Below are 20,319 nucleotides of genomic sequence, written 5' to 3'. Positions count from 1 at the left end.
GCTGCATTTAGGCAGTGCTTTTCTAGACTTATTAATGTCTCACAGCACAAGTCATAATCAGATTATTCTGGTCACCATTGACGTCATGTTTATTTAACACAATAACTCAATAACTTTTGAAAGAGCTTAACAAAACAAATTGATTTGCAGCTGTTTTTTCTTGTTTGGCTTCTTGAAACTAAGGTTACCAAATGGCTTAATTTGTCGTAGCCTTCTTGTTCAATAACGACTTTCTTACTGTCATCTTGGTCCAAGCAGAACTAAACCTGAGCCAGCATGCTGGTGTCTGAGGTTTGAGTTTGAACACATAAAGTACAGTTTTTAAATATCACTCACATACACAAATTAATGATACATAGCGCAATGATTTTTTGGGGTGGGAGGGTTTAGTTTCTTGACTAAAGGCACTTCCACCTACTTTCCTCTTAGTGCTCCACCTCCTTGGGATTTCTTTACCTGCATTTTCTGTTTAGCAGTTATAAAAATTAGCTATCTGGATGGATTTGGACTGAATAAAAATGCTAATTTTGATGTGTATTAACTCTTCTCCACTGATGTTAATAACCCACCTCATCCATCTGCTGTCTCAATAAGCCTCGTGTCCTTTTGTGACTTTCATGGCATTCTCTTCCTGATGGCCTCATCTATTTTCCGTCAGTGAACTGAGGTAACGTGGATATCTGTGGAACACACATGCGCTGTGTGTTGTTTTGAACGCGAGGTCCTGTGGCACTGCCTGCGTGAGAGCGCCACGAGATCCATAACTCACAATTGATTGGATTATATTGGCTTCATCGTGGGGGGAGGGCACATGCTTTTGCTCTTTACCGGACTATTCCTGGCGTGTGATGGAGGGAGTTTTGGAGCCACATGGTGCTGCATTATGTCACAGCGGTTTACTGTCTAGATGTTATTTAGACAGTTGTGTGTCAGTAATTCAGCATTTTATGCTTTAAATTATTCCAGCATGAGATAATTTGGACTAACGTGATGTCTTTAATTTCCAGAAATCTAAAACAAATTCTGCTATTATAAGGAAAGCTGAACTGATGCAAAGTCCTCTCTCACAAACTGCTTTCAGAATATTTTTCAGAAACATTTTGATGCCTTTTAAGAGGTAATTTCACTTTTTTGAAACATCGCCAAGGAATGACGCACTTTATTAGAATTGCCTGGCCTAGATTTAGATATTGTGGGAACAGTGAGTCCTCGTTGAAGATATTGGTCGAAGATTTGCTTGTATTAATCCCCCTGACTTCTTAAGCATTTTGTTGTGTTTTGTTTTAAATGTAAGATGTCAAAACATCGACTTTGACGGCCTTAATCTCGCCAGGAAGTCTGCAGACAGCTGGACGGTTTGACTGACATCATGTTTTGACTTATTCTATGTGATATTTTGGCTTGTCTTGCTGAGCATCTTGACAGAAGCCCCCTCCACCCATGTGGTTATTTTTTTTAAGCTAACCAGACATATTTGGTGCCTCCCCTCTGAAGGTAAAGTTAGCTGTAAGTTTAAAGAAGCAATTTCACAGTAAAATCAAATATGCATGTTTTAATTCCAGTCTGCAGACTTCACACCAAACATGTACATTTACATCTTGTCACTGCCATGAATATCAGCCTCTCCTCACAGCTATATGCCATCGACTGCCTATAAAAGATAGAGATAGCCACTGTGACTTCATCCTTATTTACATATTAGCTTTTTGTTCTGAAAGTGACCATATTTGGATGAAAGGCTGAGGTACTAAGTTAACTACTAGAGTCACTGCAACTGGTTAAAAATGTATAAAAAATGTATAAATAGTACGGGTGCAGTGTATAGACACTATAGGTCATTAATGGTAAGTAACAGACTAAGAAATTAACGGGAACTGAAGCAAAATTTTTTGGATGAATGTTACGACTCAATAAGCTGTAATGTTTGTCACATAATTACAATAAAATTCTCTAAAAGGCACAGACTGTGCAAACACAGTGTACTGAGACCTAGGACACTGTGTTTGCACACACTGGCCACACTTTATAAATGCTTACAGCTAGGCTTAAAATCCACATGGATTATTATAAGTAAATTCACATGTTGCATAGTTGTTATCCATATAGATCTAAACAGTTTTTCATACTAGGCTATAATAAGCATGCTTTGGTGTAACGTTGAGCATTTTAACATGTGAGACCATAGTGACTGAAGCAAGCCTCAAGTGGCCAGGTGAGGAACTGCAGTTTCAGGTACTTACTGTGTCTGCACTGTGGTACAGGTTGATTTTGTAGTTTGATAGAATGAAAATAGTTCCTATATGAAATTGCTCACCACAAACTCCCACAGTGGACACCCCTTTAATTAAGTTTAGTAGACATCTCTATAGATAATATCCCTAAAAAAGGGAAACTCATATCAGAGCAATCTAGGTGGGTAAATAGCACTACAGCCCAGAGGAAAAAGCAGAGAAGAGCCAGTGAGTGTTCATCTCCCGAGCTGGTGAGCACTGAGTTTTGGGTAGCCATGTCTGGTCTCCGGTCGAGTGTGGGGACTTGGCTGACCTTTTGGGCCAGACTGTGTTTGTAGCCTCCTGACCTGACACAGTCTCATGTCTGCATGATTACTTAAGCTGTCTCACTCTTCTTTTAAAAATATGAAAGGAGTACTGCTGCTGCTGTTGGTGCCAGTTCACTGTTGTCCCCTTGTGTGTGCAGATGTCACTCAAAAGTTGAACGTTTTCAGATGAGGGCACGATAATTTTATGGATTACATATTCTGAATTTTGCACACGTTTAATTATAATTCCTGCTCAGGCTTTGCAATCTTTAGAGAAGGAAAAAAAACAGAAGCTTTTATTAAAAATGTATGAATATTTTAAATCCCACCTCAGGCTGCTTTGTAGTTATGGAGTTTCTCATTTGAAGTGGATTTAATGCATCTCCCTGATGAAGCAGGCTGTCACACTCACAAGCATCTGGACGTCATAGAGCATCAAAGGAGTGGAAGAAACATAAGTAGTCCCAGGCAGCTGTTTACTGGCATCCAGTAGTTTGCAGATTCTGTCTTCTCACATATTAAAATGATTCACTGCATACTTTTTCTTTCTTTTAAAATCTTGATTTCTTTGATATCCCACAGCAAGAGGAAGTCTTAAACTGGACGCTCATTTACTTAAGAGCGCAAGGTGGGACTTTGCTCTGTGAGGGTGGGGGCTGCGGCACTCCTCCAGCCTTTTGTCAGGGAGTCTGAAGAGTTTTTTGCAGAGTAATGAAATAAATAACTCAGGCTGCACAGCGTCCCGCATTGCCGGCAAAGTGCAGCATCACTCAGGTTTTCAGATTGAGGCAGAGCGCCTGCATAGCGCCTCCCTACTATACCTTCTTGCAGGATATCTTGAGCCCCGTTTAGGTATTACAAGCATTTAATTGAGCTTCAGTATGAGACTGCAGAGGAAGATATGGATCAAGTCAAAGACAGAGACTTTTAAGGAGGCAGAGGAAGAGAGGAGGGTAGTCATTTGGTTGTCCTGCATTGTGGCCTGATGCATGTAGATTAAGAGTGATCCTGTGCCGCTCTCAATCTCAAGCTGCCTGTGCCTGGTACCACTGCAGAGACGAGCACCGGGAGGCACAGCCAGCCTGGAAGAGAGACAGAGAACATCAAAAAGAGCCTAGCAAAACGCAGAGGCGCATAGCAAGGAGAGGCGCATCCTTCTGCGTTGTCTTTTAGGCGTCGCCGCCGCCGGTCAGCATGCTGTTAACTCTTTTCTCCTACTCCTCTCTCTTTTTTCTTTCTTTTAAATGCAAAGATAATCCCCCGAGTTTCTGTGCAGCCTGAATCATTAACATATTGTTCATTAAGCGTGTCTGGGGCGATGGCCACAGCTGACAGGGTACCTGCTGGGCTTGCAGATGGGCACGTGGACGTACCCTTCTGCTGATGCTTCTCTCTCGCCTCCTCGCACTCGCCTCTCCGGGGTGGAGAAGAAGTAGCGACGGTGCCAGCAGGGTGCCGCTGGGCACAGCGGGGTATGGTACACACAGCTGAGGGGCAGGTGTCTGGGCGGCTCATGTTTCTTCAGTGATAATGGCTCATCTTAAAGTTCTCGACTGTATGATTAACAACAACTGGAGGTTGATCTGTGATCTGTACTGCGCCTGGAGCAATCAGGTCAGTCTTCTCTTTTCTTTGGTATTATAACAATATTTAGAGCCATCTTGCTGTAAGGCTGTTTTTAGCTATTAGACTAACATAGTTCCCTTACGCGAGTCATTCCCATTGCAGCAGTCATGCAGCAGCATTACTTTGACCTGCAGATATCAGTCACCTCTCCTTACTCTTCTTTACGAACTCGCCTTCCTCCCTGGCCCCTGTTTCTCTCTGGAGTTCTCCAGCAAAGGCATCCCTGACATTTCGGGTATTAATAGCCAGCATTCATTCAGAAGTGCAGTGTGGAATTAGAGACTGTGGAGTGCTTGGCATGCTGACCTCTGAGTGTCCCCGTTCTTGCACACAGAGTGCCTCGTGTAGCCTCAGGTGGCTCGACGCTAAACTTGGTTTTATAAAATCAGTCTTACGAAGTGATTTAATAAGAAGTATTCTCTGTCCAGCACAACTTACTGGAAGGACTGTGGAGGAGAAACTAGATTGAATACAATAAGAGCGATAAGAGAAATACTGACCCAGTTGGGAGCAGTGGTACATTTTTTGCATCAATTACTATGATGATGGTTGTTTTCTTGCATTGGTTTGCATTTTTTTTTTAAATAAATTTTTTGTTGATTCTATAAATTCAGGTGGAAAGATAACGCTGCACATATTTTAAAGCAAAGGTGTTGGGATAATGTGAATATCACTGTTATATAGCTATTGGAGAAAGCAAAATAACCTTAAAATTATAAAAAAAGACTGAAAAAAATGCTGAACAACTTTTTTTTAAAATTTAGCTTGAAGCAGCAAATGAAACAGGCATTTTCCAAATTTTTGGCAACGTTATCATGCAGACTGAGCTTACAAGCTATCTGAGAGCACATGCCAGGTGTTTAGCTGCGTCTGTGTGCTGCTAGCTCTATCGGCTACCGTTGGGCGGTGGCCGGCTTCAACATATCGCCCAACATTGATTCGGGCTCATTTGTAAATGCAAAAAATACTCTTGATTGGTGTTCAAAAATGAAGAATAAACTTATCGGGTTAGCTTAGGATCAAAGCCTGGCTGCTGAAATCTAGAGGAAGTTGTACTTTTACTCTTTAATGGGGGTGGGATGTCTAGTAAAGGGTGAAGTCGTCCTATGTTGAGAGAATGATGTAAGCGCCAGGACATCCAAGTATATGAATATGGATGTCTCGTCCATACAATGCTGTTTTCTGTGTTATCTAGTTTGGATCCATCTGTCTTTACATGCAGAGAAGTCAACTTGGCACCATAACAAACCCTTCATATCTCTGACATGCCTCTTAGGCTTTTTCACTGGATACCCACACAGACAGCTCATTGTTTCATGCATTTTTCCCCTCTCCCTTTTTTCATTTTGCCATGGAATGCCTGATGTGAGGACTAAAGAAGTCTTGCCGTGTTGAGCAATGTGGCAGCTCTGCTCTCTGGCTTGCCCCTTCCCCTAATTTAATTTTAGCTGCGCTGAAAATTGTTTGCGTCCCAAGCCGAACTGATAGGCCTCTGTTTCCAGAGAGCCGCTGCTGTCCAGGGCGCTGAAAACAGCCTTTGTGTGCCAGTAGCACAGCACCGAGGCTCCATAAAATATTTACAGGCTCACACCTGGTGTGAAACTACGAGAGAGAGGCCAGGGAATCAACAACACTGCCACCAAATAACTGTGAGGCCCCGGCACTATTAATATTCAAGTTAAACAAATAATCAAAGACTATCTCAAAGTTATTATTTGGTTGGGGGATTGCTTTATTCTTAACAGGTTTGAATTAAACACTTATACATCAGATAACACTTGAAATTAATGTCATGTTGTTTAAACATTGTGTTTTATCAGTCGCATGTCTAAATACAGAAGTAAAAGAAAGTTTTTCAGGCACCAGATGGGGTTAAGTTAAAGCTGTTAGATCTACTCCTAATTTTGGAAACTCCTTCAACCTCCCCTCTATACTGCATTGGATACGGGAGCGACATCTGTAACCCTCTGAAACCAACAGTTGACCAGCTGTGTGACAGTGAGAGTAGCTGGTAATATAGCCTACTTTTGGTTCTTTTTGTTTCCATATATTACTTATTACTGGAGTGTTATGTATATGAAAACCTCCTGAGAGGCCATTACTTGGAACTTTGTACAAGTGCTGTAACCTTTGTGATGGACATTTAGAAATAGAATTTCTCCAGCAGAACTATGGTTGTTTGCCGTTTTTATTCCACGAATGCCAATTTTTTTCACCAAACAATGCACCTTAACTCCAACTAGGACTAGGCCAATTAATCACATTTTATTTTCACATTACAATTGGCTTCCTGGGGTCCAACTATCATGGAAACAAGATTGATTACTCTCCTTCGTGAAGCCCGCCCTGTTGAGATTCACTTGAGCCAAGATGAAGGAAAGAGAGTCTTTGGTTATCAGAGCTGTTAGAAGATTAAAAAGTTGTATCAGTGTTTTTGAAGATGAACATAATCACTGCTGCTGTAGACCTTCTGTGGCTCGCAAGATGCAAGATTCACAGTAAAAAACACATCCTGGTTTTGGCCAAACTCCCATTTGTATCCTGGGAGTGTCCCACTGTCCATCTGTCCACAGTTCACATGCATTGCTACTCCTCCTACAGTATTGGGAAGGATTTAGTCAAACTTGCATGCAACAATCATCCGATGGGTCCTCATCCAGATTGGACTCTAGGTCAAGGTCATATATGTTGTTTTGAGATTATGTTTTTTTTTATACTACTAGGAAAAATCTGATGCCCAACAAATATGTTTCATGCAGCACTGTAATAAAATCATTTCCAGATTTTTTAAGCAGGGTTTAATTTTTCAGTCATCTTTGCATGCATAATTATACCCCAAAGGCCAATTAGGCAACAGAAAGAAACCCTTCATTATAATTTTCTTTTGTTCTGAGCAGCCTCACCTCCAATAGTTAAATCAAAGATTTACTGTAGCTTGTGTTATGCTAATAGTGGCTAACAGACTGGTAGATTATTAGCATCATGCAGATGTGTTGATGTTGATAAAAAAACAAAACAAAAAAAACTTCATCAAACAGCATAGTGTTATTTTTTTTTTTTAGGTTTTTTCAGTTTCACTATTTTAAAAACTTGTAATGAGTAAAAACTGTTACTCTTGTCTTTAGGTTTAAGTCTCTTTTAATATGCATACAAACTAAAGCAACTACCAGTCGTAGGTAGCATCAGTTCCACCTTGGCTGGTTGGATGTTTCACCTCACTTTGGTCTGAGGAGTACTTCTGACATGGCACTAGGGGGTTAAACATGAGAGTGTATGTGTCATGGGGGCACACTGTCACAACCTTACGCTGTCAAAAGACCTCAAAGAGCAACTAGAATTAATAATTCATCGATGAGGAAAGCAATTATACAGGGCCTTGCTTGCATCGGGGGTGGGGGGACCCTGGGGACTCTAATTGGCCCACCTGCTCTCTTTTCTCTAAGGGGTTGGTGAGGTGACTGGATGTAAGGGCGCTGTGTATATCCGCACTGTCTTTGTTTGGATGCCTCTGGCTCTGAGCTGTACACGTGGGGGGATGGCTTTTCTTGTTGGTGTGTTGGAAGCCATCTCTGACATCCCCATATTGATGGACCACACCCAAAACCAGAGGAAGGGCTTTCCAAGCGCTCCATGAAGCTTTATTCGTATTTTTATTGGTATTTTAGTAGTATTAGTAAAATGATTTTCCTAAACAGCAGATCCTTGTGTATATTAATAATAAGTTAAATGCGATGGTTTATTTCAAGGTGTTGGGTATGTTAATGCACTTTGACTACTTCTTGGGGCTGAGGTTTTAATTAATTAATGGCAGCAGGAAGCTGCAGATTAGTTAATAGCTCTAAACATAATTAAACTGGCATACACTTGAGTAGAAAACCTTTTTTTGGCTTCGTGTGGTCTTGCAGTAAACCCCTTTTCAGCGTCTGATGTGTGTCGGCCCACTGTCGGCTGGTCTTTCTCTCTGTCCGTCTGTCCCTTTCTCTCCTTTCTCCTTCCATCTCCATTTCTCCTTTGTGGAGAGGAATTCCAGGCTGTTGGCCCGCACAATTGCCCGTCCATTAGCATATGAAAGCAGCCGAGGGGCAGTGAGATGAGGCGGGAAAAAGGGAGGGAAGGGGAGTCATAAAACTTTCAAATCAGTTCCGAGCAGACTTCAGAACTTTAATCAGCCCCATGCTAGCACATGTGCCTCTGTGGCATGCATTTTCCTCGGGGAAATCTTTATGTTTGTTAATGAAGAAGCGCATAGTTGTCTGCTCATTTGGTTTGATGCTTGAGGTTTTACTCTTGAATTATGTTGAACTATTATGCTTGACAATTTGAGCATGTCAGTAAAAAAAAAAAAGAGAGAGAAACTTGTTTATCTGTTCAACTATGTTTTTTCAGCCTGAAATGTCCGAACACTCATGATGATATAGTCTGATCATGTGCTTGTCTCAGGCATAAAATCAGTCATTCGTAAGGATTTGATTCCTTGAACTTAGATCATAAGGTGGAGGATACATCTAATCACTTGTTTTCTGAGACTTTCTAGCATTCTGTCATCAACACTAGAAGAAGAAAATAATGTGAAAATATTGACATTTTCAGTATTTGATGATTTTTATATAATTTCTGTTTTTTGGAAGTGATACAGGTTTGATTGACAGAGAATCCATAAATCACTGGTGTGTGTCGGTCACCCTCTCCATGAAACCCTTGTTCCTCAGTGGCTCATTTAGCTAAGATGGATTGATGAATAACTTGAGGATTTTTTTTCCTCTTAGTAAGTCATTTAAAGAATTAAAACCTCCATCGTGGGGTATCTAGGGTTTCCAGCACCTGGGCTGCATTCAGTCTCAAGAAAAAAAAATAGGAAAACATTTAATTAAATTAAACAGCACTTAAGTTATACAAACAAGGCGCTACTGGGAGCTAATCCCCTTTACTTCTAGGTTAATATCTGTGGGTTTATATATATATGTGTGTGTATACGTCGCTGCCGATTGGGTAACACTTCTGACACTCCCATGAAAGAAGAAAAAAACAAATCCTCAAATCCTCCTGCACAGCATTGCAACACATTTGAAGGAAACATGTTGTTCAACCAAAGGTTTTTGGTTTGAATGTGCCCTTCTGTGGTGGACTGACTGTACTTGGTATTCATAATAACACTAAAAGAGAGGACGGGAGGGTTGTTGACATTACTGCTACACATAATTTTGTAAGAGTGGATTTTCATACTCATCCCCAGCAGAGAACATTTTTCATGGCTCTAACTGACTTAATGTTTATGAAAGGAGCTAGAAAAGGAAAAGATTCTGGTAGTAGGCTGTAGCAGCACTCAGGCAGAACTGTACAACAGAAAATGCTTTGTTTTTGTCTTATTAAACTGATATAAATGTCAATTCAGTTAATTTCAATTTTATTTTTTTATAGCACAATATCACAGCAACAGTCACCTCAAGGCGCTTTATACTAGCTAACTGTAAGTTAAAGACAGTACAAAAGTAGAGAGAAAACCCCAGCAATCAGATGACCACCTATGAGCAAGTACTTGGAGACAGTGAGAAGGAAAAACTCCCTTTTATAGGAAGAAACATCCAGCATATCCCGGCTCATGGAGGGGCAATCATCTTGTGGATGGAAGATAGGATAAAAGACACTATGGAAGACAACATCGTGTATTAAAGTGATGTGTTTAGCCTAGTGCAGTCCACATGCCACCATAGGAGTCTCTGCTGGGGTTTCAATAGTCCGCTGAGCTCAGTGAGCTGTGAAAGATGTTGACTTGAAGTGGTAAACATGTTGCTTTTTCTGTTTGATAAAGGTGAGCAAGCTGAAACTGACAGTTTTGTGCTGTGAAAAGGTTAGGGCTAAAAGGGTAATATTTCAAACTATTGCTTAAATAAATAATTAATCAACAGTAAGTGCTGCTCAACAAGTGGTAGTGGACATTTCCAGTAAAAAAATTGATTTTCACTGAAAACTATTCAGCTATTCTTCGAAGCTTACCTCCAACACCAAACTGCTCACTTTTAGTTTTGGACCACATTGGGCGTACTGAGGCATGAAACCATTAGGCAATGCCTCCCACTGAGACAGGTTAATGTTTACATACTAGAAATATAAGCCACTTTTGGCTGTTTCCTTATTCACAAGGGGTTGCCATAGCAGGTAGCTCTGGGTGTGTGATTTAGGAGAGGATGCCCTTCCTGAAACAACCCCAAAGGGATACGTGTCTCCTCCCAGAACTGAAGCGAGGATCTTTTGCTTGTTAGGCAAATGTGTAAACCACTATACTATGGAGCCACTTGGTTAATGTTTACATGCAAAGGGCACTGCTTGTAACAAAACCCTGTGTGTGAAGATAGTTTATCTATGGGTGCATGAACCTTGGAGATGACACTAGAAGCATTTTAACAGGGTTTTGTTACAAGCAGTGCTCGCTGGAGGCACACAATTGTGCTCATTTGAGCACAAAACACAGCTAAACAGCCTAGCAACATCAAATCATTCCTAAAGTAACAGAATATCATGAATCGACTTATACTTTTTTTGTTCTCGCCCAAAATTAGGTCACGTCTGATACCTAGAAAGGAAACATTTGCATCCTTTGGTGTTACTCCTGCTGCATCAAACTGCCGCAAATTTGGTTTTGAGTCCTCAGCAGCTGTAGTGAAAAGCGGCGTGAACAGAATGCTGATTCACCCCTTACTGCCACAATAACCCCCTCACTCACTCCCCCTCCGCACGCAACCACACAGACGCATAATCCTGCCGACATATGTACTTAGTGCTGCCGTAAATACAAACAGGGATGCTGTTTCTACGGGTCTCTGTGGAGCTGAAAAAAATCAGCAAAACCAGCAAACGCCTCATCCTTGAAAGCGTAGACCCCTTTCTTCTTTTGAGTTTAATCAAGAGCAACAGTCTCCTAGAGGCAGAGTGCAGGATGTGAATAGGACGTGTCTGGATGCTGCTAAGACTCCTTGGCTTGGGTGAAAAACCTGCTTGGACAAGATGCAGCTCTCTTTGGTGCAATGCAGACAGGGCTGGGAGGAGCGTCGCCAGTGGGTGGAGCTGTGTGAGCATGCATGTATGTGCGATCGTGTGATTGTGAGAAGGTGTTGTTTTGTTTACACACTGCACACTGGCCTTTTTGCCCGCCCCTCAGGATGTGTTGAGGTGATGTTGTTAATATCACCCATATGATGGAGAAGAAATGCTGATTATACTGATTTTTATTTGTGTGGGTTTGTTTTCTGTAAATGCACACTGTATATTTAAACTCAGGCAGCCCGCTAAGAGCAGTTACGTCATACAAGACGGGCAGAGGAAGAGTGATAATCCATCTGACAGAGAATCTATAGATCACTGGTGTGTGTCGGTCACCCTCTCCATGAAACCCTTGTTCCTCAGTGGCTGATTTAGCTGAGATGGATAAATGAATAAGTTGAGATGATTTTTTCCCCTCTCAGTATGTAATTTAAAGCATCAAAACCCCAACCATGTCCTCCTTCTCTCCTCTTCCATAAAATGGTGAGCCCAGCATATTTTTGTGTTTTCCTCACACAACCCTGAGGCATCACAGTAAACGAAGCGCTAATTGGCTGCCGGTCCAAAGCCAGAGCACGTGATTGGCAGGCAGCACAAACAGTGCAGGCTTTACAGTGATAATGATGCCCTCTGTCCCCTATCACTCAGCCTGTGAGCACAGCTTTGTTCTCATGCTGATGAGATGATACTGCATTAGCATTCAGAGCACTTCCACACCTATGGTCCTTTGATAGCATGTCAGAGATTGGCTGATCCCTGATTTATTAATCAGCAGTGATGAATTGCAACCAAAACCAATTTGACAGTGTCATAGGGGAGGTCACAAGAGGAAGATGGGGCTAAATTTGCTATTTTTTGGCAGTCTGAAATCTATTTCACTGCCATTGTTTGTCTTCATCGCGCAAACGACATCCATCTGTTTCTCGCTCTGTGTTTTCTTTTCTTTTCTTTTTTTTTTTTAAAAGAGGCCTGTGCATGCCAGAGAGGGTGGCTCACTGGTTGACTATGTGTTTACTGTGGTGATGGAGAATGCAGTGGACACTCCCGCTCTGTAATATGGGGCCCACAGATGATTGGAAAACCATCCGATGCGAGCAGACAAAAGGAATGGAAGTGCAAAGGGAAAGAGACACAAAATTAGAGACTGAGATCTAAAGTTGCTGTCAGGAGCAGCGAGAAGGGGCAACAATACAGGACCAGAGATGGAGTGAAAGAGATGAGGAGCAGGAGGCTTTATCATTTCCAGCTGGGCCCGGGTGTGGCCATCATGGCCCGGAGACCTGCTGCGTTTACTTCTGCTCCTTCACAGTCCCTGATCCATCTGCCAAATGGCTTCTCTGTGTGTTGTTTTGTTGCTGCAGATGATCCTGCATGTGTTTGACCTAATAGTGATTTAATTCCGCTGTTGTGTGACGTTATTTCTCATTGAAATTGTTCAATTTTAGGGATTTACGTGCAGATTGTAAACGTGCAGCAGCAGTGTTTGGCTGCAGTCGGTGCAGGTTCCTTGACAGAGTGATTTGTTGAAATGCACGGAAACCCAGGAACTCCAGATATGTGTCTGCAGCCTGTAAATCAAACTAGATGCTGCTGCGACATGTTTTATTATTTGTTCAGGGTCAGCTGAGGTAAAAACTGACAAGGCTGCAACTTAGTCAGCACTTCCTGTCCTGTCAGGTTACTGTGTATTCTCATTGTCATCACTGTTGTCTTGTCTTTCATGACAGGTTGAAAGACTATTATATGTACATGAATACTGTACATTGTATACGAGGTAGGGTTTTCCCACCCATACAGTTTACTTAGCCAGGCTTTTGAGGTATATTAATGGCTGCCTAAATAGATTTTGCAAGTCACTTTGTTGTGATTTGGCCCTATATAAATAAAATTGAATCGAAATTGAATTGAATTGAAAAAAATGTAAGCATCTCAGTGTCTTGTTCAGAAGTGAAGGGAAACTGACAAGTGGATTGGTGCAGTGTAAGTTGTGTGCCTTTTTGTTGGGGTGGGGAGAGAGCTGAGTGCAAAAGGCAAACTGTTAATTTACTGGTTAATCTGAGTTGCTATCCTCACCTGTGGCTACGAGCTCTGGTAGTCACTAGAAGGATGAGTTTGTGGGTAGAAGATGCAGAAATAAGCTTTCTTTTAAGCACAATGTAAGTCTTCCTCAGAGTTAGGTTGAAGAGACTCAGAATACAGCTGCTAGTCCTCGACATCAACATGAGCCAGTTTAGGTGGTTCAGGCATCTGATTAGGATGTGTCCTGGAAAACCCTGGACCTGAGTGAGGCATTTTATGTCTCTGTTGGCTTGGGAATGCCTCTATGTCTCCTCTGAGGAGGTGGAGGCGGCCATGGAGAGGGAGACCTGGGCTTTTCTGCTTAGACTGCTCCCCCCTGTAACCTGGACCAGGTAAGTGGTAGAAAATGGATAGATGGGTAAATTTTAGCATTTTAAATAAATTTTCCATTTGGTCCAAAAGAGTGACCCACATTTCAGTTGCTCCTAAATGTTAACCAGGTAGCACCTGCTAGCAGCCTGACCTGGTTGCTGTTTTACTGGGTTCCTTGATGTTGGTAGTAACAGTCATTTTCTTAAAGTATCTTGATCCTGGTTGCATGAACTCCTACTCCAGTGTCATGGAGTGCAGCTGGTGAGAGCGATCCTCAGTTTGCTCTGGAGTCTCTTTAACCATAGCATGCAAAAATCAAATAGGATTTTGCATTTCACATCACATTTTTCTTTTCCTTTTTTGTTGTTTATGTTATACATTAAGCAGACCCCTCTTATTTACGCTGGCATGCTTTTGCTTCTCACTCAGCAGCCAGACCCTGAACTTCAACAGGTAACAAACTGATGAACAATCAGGCTGCAGCCTCTATTTCCACCTATTCATGTTTCTAAAGTCGAATCATTGTGGCGATTGCTTTAAAGTCTCTCTGTGCTGGTTTTCATTTTTGCTTTTTGCTGTTGTCTTTGGGTTCTTACCAAAGTACCAGGACAAAGATCATATGCATGTCCTCATTAGCATAGGGATTTATGTTGATTTGTGGAACTGTAGCCTAGATGTTTATATTGTTAAATGGTAATTGTGAGACGATGCTTTTTGTGTCATTTTATGGAGAAACATGAAAGTAACATAACTTTTGCATTACTTTCAAGAAAATCGTTCTGTGTAATGTGCATAATACATTATTTAATGTAATGACCACAACACTGATCACAACAAACAGGGAAAATAACTCCAACTTGCCCAAACCATTATTTTTTAATGGTTTATTATTATTATTAGTATTATTATTTTTTACCACAGAGTCAGCATTTAATTAAACATTTTCCAATTTTATTTATATAGCATAAAATCACAATACCAGTTTCCTCTAGGTGCTTTATATTGGAAGGTAAAGACCGTACAATAATATAAAGAAAAGAGAGAAAACCCCCTATGATGACCCCCTATGATAAAGCGCTTTGGCAACAGTGGGAAGGAAAAACTCCCTTTTAACAGGAAGAATAGCTCTGTTTTATGTTGTTATGATATATGCTTTATTCAGTATTTAATATTTAATTTAAAAATGCATGATTGGGCTTCATCCTGCTACCATAAATGAAATTTTAATCTATGTGAAACACTGATGAGGAATGTTTTCATTAGAGTGAAACATGCTTTGGTTTTCTGTTTTCCAGTTTCCAGAAAAGTAAAGAAACACCTGCAGCTTCATTGTTTCATTATTCACTGATAATTGTGTGGAGACACTGTGTACAGATAGGATGGAAAAAAATCCAAACAGTTACGGGAAGAAAACAGGCAGCCAGATGGACGGTAAAAAAACCCCATTAGCGAAAAACATGGCTTGAATTGACTTATATTAGGCAAACTAAATTAGAAAGCATGGATTCAATTAAATATCATAATGGCAGACTTAAAACAGTTGCTTTTGTGATCACTTTGATGGATGGCCTGTGACAGAGGGCTGTGGGGTGGTCAGTTTTGGTGCTCTGTGGAGGATTCACTTTTAGTGAGATAATGAAAGTGTCGCTGACAAGTCGTACAGCCACAGCGGTTATGAAAACACCGCTTTTAAACCAAAGTATTCGTCTCTCACCGCACAATCCTCCTCTGGCAGCCTTTTGGTGCAGATCTCGGTCGTGTGGTTTTTCCTCCTCTCTCATCGCTTCATTATTCAATTAAGCCGTAAAACACATGTTAAGCTTGACATTAACCGCATGGAGGAGCCCCTATTGGGACGAGAGCAGTAAAGCTCAACCGTGGGCTCTTATATCATGCTCTAGCGGGTGCCATGAGACTCTCGGCCTGGTTTCCATTTCGACTAGGGTGATGCTGCTCAACGGGTGCTGCTAGTAAATGCTCGTGGCTTGAAGGGTGTAGAAAGCCAGGTTGGCAGGTCTGGGGTGGATGAGGAGCAGATGGTTAGGTAGAAAAAGTGAAGGCAGAGGCAGGAAAAACACTTCAGTCTATGTGGAAGGAGACTTTTAGTTTCTGTTGATGGAGGTCAATGGGCATAATCCTAAACACTGGATGTGCAGGAGCCATTATGTGTAGGCTAACAGGGTCAAGGAACAGTAAGGCACAGAGCTGTGATTCTGGTGCAGAGATGCTCCCATTCAGCCAGCCCATCAGTCCCAGAGGGGCATCCATCCATCAGCTGAGCTCAGGGCCCCTTCGTCTCAGATTTGATTGATTGCTGTTGACTGGCACTAATGGACGCAAGGCTGCTCACAGATGTGTGATTCAAATGCTCTAATGGATGCATAGACACACAGAGAGCACATTGAATATCCCATACACATTTTTATGAATTTACACACCTCTTAGACACACTTACTCTGGGCCTTTTCTACAGTCTCCACATTCCACTGGCCGTATCTCACTGAAGGCCCCAACTGCTTTTAATCAGCCAGGTCACGAGGCACTCCAGATGGGCCTCAGCGTTGGGTGGGACCGCCGCGGACGTGGTGGAGAAGCAGGAGGAGGGGGGGGGGTTCAGCTCGTAATAGTCAACATACTTCAGCCCCCTCTCCTCTCTCCTCAACATCCCCTCCCGTCCTGTATTGCGTCACCCTCCTCAGAGACCTGTGTTGGACAGCACGCACTACACTGGCCCTACGGTCTTCAGCTCATGTATTTCTAAGGCTCACACTTTTCCAGCGGTTTAAAAGCAAACATTTTCCATCATCAGACTGCATGTTCCGAGTGTTTTGAAAGGAGCACTGTGTGCCTTTGGAGAACATCATCACAGGATTTGCTTTTATAGCCTCAGCAATGATGTAGGTGTACATTGAAATGCAGTTGCTGAGTTCAATGAGTGCAGAATATCTTGATTTTGAAGACAGAATATGTGCAGAATGTGGCTTGAGTCTCTTTAGTCCAGGAATCCGTGTAGAAATGTGGTCTTGTGGATGCTTTGCGTCCTTCTTTTGCTCAATATCAAATAAAGTTTTGTCTGTCTCTTTTTTTCTTTGCACAGTCGAGGAGCGTATCAGGTCACATTTCACTGCGTGTTATACCTGTATAACCATGCACGTGACAAATAAAGAATCTTGAGTCTTCAATTGAATGAATGTCAAAGGAAGAAGTTGGCTAAGGAAATTTTGTGAAGCAAAGTGCAGATCAGTAGCCAAAAAGTGGCTGAATGAACGATTCTACTGGCAGGTGTAATATTCACTTTCCGCCTAGCAGACGAGCCATAACGACATACAGCAAGCACGCAAACACAGTGAGTAATTTTATCCATTCAGTTGGTTAACTACCACAAAAGCTGGTCTTTGTCAGCGTATCATTATGCGGTCCAGGGCTTTGATTCGCTCCGAGTTCAGTTGTGCTTTGGCACTGTTTATGACTGTTACCTGGATACTGTAGTACTAATCTCCCATTTCCTCTCTCCCTTGATGTTGAGGTGTCACGTTACGGGGACTGTTGTTGTCTCATTCTCAGCTCAGGCCTGTCGGGCTGATACTCGTGCAGGCCTATCGGGCTGAAGATGTGCACTCTGGCTGAAGGTCACAACACATCCGCGCTACAGGAAACGTCTGGGATGGTCACACACACAGGTTGTTCCTCAAAGCTCACCCCAAGCAGAGCAGTTCATAACCTCATACAGAGAATGTGGGTTAAATTTACAAAATGTGGTGTGACACTGAGCTCAGTAGCAGTGATTGTTACCCTTCACCAACTTTGTCACTGATATTTCCCAATTTTCACACGCCTTCAGTGGTTTAAAAAATGTCTGAGGGATTAGGATTAGTCTTTGTTATGTTTTTTGAGGGACAGAGCATGCAATGTTTTTATTTTCCTGGCCTAAAATAGACCTTTTTATGTAGTCGGGTCACTATACAAATATGCGTGAATCGTCCATGTGTGATTAAAGCAGTCATTCAGCATTTTATTTTAAGCTTGAGTAAAGGTGATGTTTTGATCATTAGCTATTGTCTGCAAACGAGGCTTTGGGAGTTCAAAGTGGTATTTTCCCGGCAAGTGACAAAGCCGTGTGGCTATTGTATAATTAGGGCAGATGCAAACAGGGAAGTCCATTTACGCAGAAATGCAGAATGTTAAAAAAACCCCAAAACATCCCACTTCCAACCTTGAACATAATTGTTTTCTTACCTTATTTAAACATAATAATTATGATGGTGCAAAAGAACATCTAACCTTGTGTCATAAAGTAATGCAGTACTTGTTCACTCTCTGGCCCCTTGATTGGAGAATGGCTGCTTCAGCTTTTGCAGCCAGTTTATTGCAGTAAAGTCCTGAGGCAGCAACGCAGGGCTATAAAGTGTCTCCTGCCACTATTCCTGATGTGATTGGTGGAACATTCCTGTCAATGGGATTGACTGGGCGAGGTTTACTCTGTTTAGCAGCTGATCTTGGCTCTCCTAAATGGATTAGGAGTTGTTGTGCGTACAGAGTAGATGTTAGGTATTCTTTGACGGCTGATACTGTTACTTAAAGTTATCTGTGGCTGTATTGCTGCCAGTCTTGTCTCACTCTTACCTGCTCGATTGGTCCATGCCAATTTAGATGTCCAAGGTGCTAAATTAATGAGGTCTGGATTTAGCTGAACCCCTGCTGCTTTGCCTTTTTTTTGTCTTTGCACTTCTTCCTTGAGAGCTATTTAATTGTAGCTTTTTGCTTTTACAGCAATCCACAGCCCTCTTAGTATCACTACGTGGCAGTTTCCTACTATAAACACGTTAAGGGTACCATTGCTACGTTTTGAACTACTTTCTCTGCTTTTCCCTCTTTTTTTTCCTCCAAAGATTAACCTTAGATTTTTTTCTCATGTCAGTTTAGATGGATTAAGCTTCCCTTAAGCTTTTTTGCATTTGCATTAATGTAAAAAATAACCTCCAGACAGGAGACTACCACAACAATGACCTGTTTAAGTTGTCGTTTAAGTATCAAAACACTGTAGGTTTGTGAAATAAACAAAGACTGTCTGAAGCCTTCCCACCTCGCTTGACTCGGTGCCTTTGTCTCTTGCCGTCTCCACTAAGACTAAGTGTCTTGTGTGCTGCTCTCCTATAACCCTTGACCTTTAGCCTTAACCTTGAAACCTTACACCATTTTACATGCCAGTGAAAGCTCAGTGTGTTTGTGTATGTCAGTGTGTTCGGCACTGTTTTCTCTTTAGTTTTTATATGTGTGAAAGCTGCACAAAAGTCCTCTCTGTCTCCTGTAGAAATCACCCGCCAGCAGATTAGAAACAGATTTAATACTTAATCACTTAACCACCATCACTGACTTCTTCTTGTACATACAAACACACCCATACACACACATACACACAAACCCTCTCCCTCCTCCCATGGTGGTGGCACAAGCAAGTGGCAGTCAGAGTGGTTTGCTTGTGAAGCCATCTGGCCTTCAATCTGGACATGCAGTAGCACCAACAGCCCTTTCTCTTTCCCTTTTACAGTAGCACATAAGCTCACACATGTGCCTTATCCCAGTATAAACAATAGATGCTGCTGAGTCACAGTTTTTGATACCTTTTATTCATGTGGACATGCAATTGTTTGTATTGTTGGGCCCCTCTTTTATATTCTTGAGTTTTGTTTTCCTTCCACTAATTCTGCTAGCCTGCTAGTCCTTTTTTTCCAGGAATGGTTTTTGCTCATTTGTATATATTTGTAAACATTATTTATGCATGCTATGTTTGGTTGAATATTTTATGGTTGCTGCGAACCGAGTTTTCTTTGAGGGGAGATAGTTAATAAGCACAAAGGAGACTCTCCCTGAACTGGTTGTAAATACTAAGGATGTTGACACAAGAAGAACGCAGCTGAAATAATGATGCTCACAAATAAATTAACCAAAATGCAGCAGAGTAACAAGCAGTGATTTATTTTAATTCATGTTTAGATTGTATATTAATGCTTAGGTCGTGTGGACAGCCCCAAGTGGGGAGTAAGGAAATTTGTGACAGTGAGACAGAAAATTTCAATTTAAAGTTCTACGACTGTGCATGGCAGCTGGCACATATGTTAACAATTACTGTTGATCCACACTTTCTTCCTCAGTCGTTCTGGTTAGCAGTCACACTTCAGATCCTTTAGATAATCTGAGTATGAGCCAACAGTTGAGGACTCTGAGCACAACTGTCAGAGCAGCCGGATGTTTTCCTCTAAAGTTTAGTAAAGTGAGTATAAAATTGACATCTCATTTTATGCCACAAGAAAATTGTAACAAGCTTAACAGGCTACAAACCACAATTTGCTAAGAGAACATCCTGAAAGCTTTTGTGATCCAGGCTCCTCTACGTGGCCATGTTGAAGGGATTTTACAAAGCTTCTTCAGGACCTTGAGTTGTTTGATCAGTGTGATATGTCCAAATTATTATAGAAAATGTGCAGCGTTGTTCCTTTATTTCATAAACGGCTACATTCATTATTTTAGCAGAGAAGGAGTCACGGTTAGAAGATAAGCCTTGTATCAAAGTGCAGGTAGAAATGAGATAACTTGCTTCAAGACTCTCAAAAATGTACCAAAAACTGACTTATTCAGTTCAGTTGAATAAGTTTAAATAATTCCAAATTCAATTAAAAGTAGTGCTGTCAGCGTTAATCTCATTAAAATTATGTTAACGCCATAAC

The 20,319-nt window shown here is 41.6% G+C and overlaps 1 protein-coding gene across 2 annotated transcripts in view; it reads left to right on the top strand.

Moving 5' to 3' along the window:
* arhgap21a (Rho GTPase activating protein 21a) overlaps positions 1–20,319 on the top strand; it is a 100,771-nt gene that overhangs the window by 8,196 nt on the left and 72,256 nt on the right. The window contains exon 1 of one of the 2 annotated variants that reach the window (XM_013910175.1): positions 3,506–4,153. The exons of the other annotated variant lie outside the window; for it this stretch is intronic. Coding sequence (XP_013765629.1) covers positions 4,070–4,153 — 84 coding nt within the window. The 5' untranslated portion in view covers positions 3,506–4,069. Of the gene's footprint in view, positions 1–3,505; positions 4,154–20,319 lie in introns of those variants that run through there. 2 annotated transcript variants of the gene reach the window in all.

Source organism: Pundamilia nyererei, unplaced genomic scaffold (assembly GCF_000239375.1).
Source record: "Pundamilia nyererei isolate P.nyererei 1_Seehausen unplaced genomic scaffold, PunNye1.0 scaffold00037, whole genome shotgun sequence".
Lineage (NCBI taxonomy): Eukaryota > Metazoa > Chordata > Actinopteri > Cichliformes > Cichlidae > Pundamilia > Pundamilia nyererei.
Note: the sequence above shows the minus strand (reverse complement) of the source record. Positions and strands in the feature narration are given on the sequence as shown.